General features: G+C 34.4%; 1 protein-coding gene across 1 annotated transcript; it reads left to right on the forward strand.

Annotated features, from left to right (window-relative positions):
* The first annotated feature begins 1,333 nt into the window (after window positions 1–1,333).
* LOC108327816 (thioredoxin-like 1-1, chloroplastic) lies at window positions 1,334–3,672 on the forward strand. The gene is made up of 4 exons (XM_017561530.2): window positions 1,334–1,915; window positions 2,475–2,651; window positions 2,766–2,930; window positions 3,115–3,672. Exons 1-4 carry the CDS (start codon window positions 1,349–1,351, stop codon window positions 3,382–3,384), a joined length of 1,179 nt encoding a protein of 392 aa, XP_017417019.1. The 5' UTR covers window positions 1,334–1,348; the 3' UTR covers window positions 3,385–3,672.

Here is a 3,672-nt window from a genome sequence, read left to right on the forward strand (position 1 = left end):
CTCTCCCTTTTGAGATGATGGCCAAAAAAAAATGTTTTCCATTTACTCTCCCCCTTTTTGCATTAGCAAAATATGGTAGAACAAACAAGTAAAATGGACTACATTTGTGCTAAAAACATCAAAATCACTTACAGATCATTAAAGAATATTATGTTCCTCTATCAAAAAGAGTTAAAGCACTATGAAAGTGTGTAAGCAATAAATGAATAATATCAAAATGAAGATTAGCTCAATGTAACAATATCAATACAATATATCAGAGCAATTTTGACATGTATCAGAGCATGTATACTGATTTCACATTATATAGCAATGGATATCAATGTCATTTTTCAATACTCATATAAGGTACAAAATGTAGATGAAACAATGAGTATTATTGCATAAATGATATCTATTTTGTAGCAGAGTATGTGATATATGTATCAGCATTGCTGCAGCAGAGATATGAGTGTATAAATGGACTCAAAATGAAATAATGAAATTGAAAATATATAACTGAATACAAAATTTGTTTATTCAATTCAACCAATTACACATAACATAATTTATATATAAATAAAATAGAATTAAACAAAAAGAATTATAATATTGGTGGTCTAAATCTTATTCCGCCCTTTGAATTGACATAACACTAAGGTTTCATATCTTTCCATTGTTCGTCAGGTGTTGATTAAAGTATATCTATTATTTGGATGAACAATTCAATATATTTCCAAGTCTAGAGACAATACATAAATGGATCTATAGTTAAATTTTTGTTCCACGGTTGATCATTTGTGTGATATCATTATCTAATTAGATGGATTTATACTTATACAATTTTCCTATACTTATTTTTATTCTCAAATCCTAATATTTAATAAATCAAAGTTAGAAAAATTAAAAATTTAAATAAATCGAAACCTATACCAAACTACAAAAACAACTTTAGAAAAATTTCAAACATATAAATACATATCTTCTCATTACAAAAACTTATAACTTTTTATTTTTTCTTCTCCTTTTATTTTAATAAAATTCAAAATAAAAATAAAAAATCAATTCAGAATTGTGTTCCTAACAAACAAAATTCTAACTGATAATTTGGTCACTATTACATAAAAATAGAAGTTAGAATTCGTTTTCTAGAAAATTTTGAACTAAAATAAAAAATGTAATATATATATATATATATATATATATATATATAATTTTAAAATAAATATATGTTAAAGAGGGAAAAAAACGCCAAATCCCTTCATCCAAAACCACTCATCAAATCTAACGAAAACGCAACACAAACACCTGTCGTCACGATCCACCGCACGTGGGGGGCCCATCTCATACCCTGAAAGTCCCTTATCCAATGGCGATTAATCACCCAACCACAACAGTTCGCCGCGTGTCTGCCATGATCACTCTGCCGCCGTTGATCTCCGCGTCTCCCCATCGCAGCCGTCCACTAAACAACAATTCAACGTTATCTACTCACACTCCAAGCCCGCAACTTTACACGTCGATTTGCCATCACTTGTGGATAAAGTTCTGTTCTGGCACCCTTTTCTTTTTCAGGGTTTTTCTTTTTCTTCTTCTACTTCTCTCTCAAACAGAAACGCAGGTTTTTCTGGTTTGTTTGTTTGTTGTGGTTTCTGAAGCGAAGGAAAATTTAATGGCTGAAGTTTTGACCAAGGCGAGCCTGGTTTCTTCGTGGCATGGTAGTAGTCAACGCCACCATCGAAGAGTATCCATGGTTCCCAATTCTTGTAGCTTCGTTTCTGACGTTGGAAGGTTCCCTTCTCTCAAGTTAAAGTCTCAGATTCTCAGATCTTGGTCCTCTTCTTCAGAGTTTCAGGGTAAAAAGCTTCTCTTTCACTTAAATAGAGCAATACCCAACAGGGTCAGTTCGCGGTTGAGAGCTTCGACTGCAACTCAGGTTTGTTATTTGACTACCCCTTGTGGGTTTAACTATACCCTTAATTTTAACTTTTTTTCTTTCGAGTAATTAGATCCTTTTTGTTGCCGGGAGTTTCGTTAATTTGCGTGAGATGTTTGTTTCCTAGTTTCTTGTATTTTAGTTTCTAGTGGGAAGATTTTGTGTTCTTTAGACAGGTTTTCTGGAATTTTCTTGTGGGGATTTTGTAGAAGACCATTAGAGTTATGTTTATTTTGTAAATTTTGGGTTTTAAAAGGAAGTGAGATGTTTTATGTTGTTGGCAATTTTGTGAATTTTCTTGAAAAGTTTCGAAATTGCTTGTATTTTATTTTATTTTGGGAAGAATTTTGTGTTTCTCTCTTGGGGGCTTCTGGAACTTGTGGGATTTTGCATGACTCTTGCAATTTTTTCTGAGGACTTAAGAACCTTTTTCATTCTGTTTTAAATCTTGTTAATTTTCCTGCGAACTATTCAAACTATTTATGTATATATTTTTATTTCGGCAAGATTTTATTTTTGTCTCATGGGTTTTCTGAACCTTTCTTGTGGAATTTTGCAGATGACCCATAGAATAGGTAAAGTTCAGAAATGGTGGGAAAAGGGGCTTCAGCCCAACATGAAAGAGGTGACTTCCGCCCAAGATCTTGTAGAATCACTGTTAAGCGCAGGGGACAAGTTGGTGGTGGTTGATTTCTTCTCTCCTGGTTGTGGTGGCTGCAGAGCCCTTCACCCTAAGGTATTCTTCGTCCCCTTGATCCAATTCAAAGATCAACTCCCATGACATTGTTTTATTTCATACTCTATTAATTTGTGTTGTTGTTCTGATGTTCCTTGGGTTATGGTATGACAGATATGTCAACTGGCAGAGATGAATCCTGATGTTCAATTCCTTCAGGTAAACTATGAGGAGCAGAAGTCCATGTGTTATAGCCTCAATGTCCATGTTCTTCCCTTCTTCCGCTTCTATAGAGGTGCTGAAGGTCGATTATGTAGCTTTAGCTGCACCAATGCCACGGTTAGTATACATGCTATGTCAATTTTATTTCATATTATTATGCCTAATTTGGTTAATTCATATAATGCGTGTTTAAAATTGCGTGGCACAGCTATGTTTTCTGTTCTGTTTTGGCATTCAACTATTTGTTCATTGTTAAATGATTTATGATTTAGTAACACCGTTGAATTTGATCTAATTGCAGATCAAGAAGTTTAAAGATGCATTGGCCAAACACTCCTCATATAGATGCAGCTTGGGCCCAACCAAAGGGTTAGAGGAGAAAGAGCTCCTTGCTCTTGCTGCCAACAAAGATCTTTCGTTCACCTTCTCACCAAATCCCTTACAACCTGAACATGCAGATGAAGACATGGCTACTGCTTCCACTCCTGTTCTTAGTTCAGAATCTCTTCATTCATTGACTCTCATTTCTGAGGTCTCCAGAGAGAAAACCTTAGCCACTGCTGGGAGATGATGTGGTCAGTTTGCAAGCCAAACTCATCATCTCCCTTGTACAGTGTATAAGTTTGTTTTGGTGCAATATTTGTGAGAATGAAGATATCATTGCAGAAAAAGTCTAGTGTGAGAGTGTATGCATTGGGCATGTCTTTTTGGATCCATGCCTTGCTAGGATTAGGCGAGATAGAAGTTGTGGAATTAGTTGTTACCCTTTTCTGTGTGAGGAGGAATCATTTCCTATTGTTGTAAAAAGGAATGTCATTATATTCATCAATGGAAAGTTTGTTTTTTTTTTTTTCTGAAA

The sequence above is a fragment of the Vigna angularis genome, chromosome 2 (assembly GCF_016808095.1).
Source record: "Vigna angularis cultivar LongXiaoDou No.4 chromosome 2, ASM1680809v1, whole genome shotgun sequence".
In the NCBI taxonomy this organism is placed as follows: domain Eukaryota; kingdom Viridiplantae; phylum Streptophyta; class Magnoliopsida; order Fabales; family Fabaceae; genus Vigna; species Vigna angularis.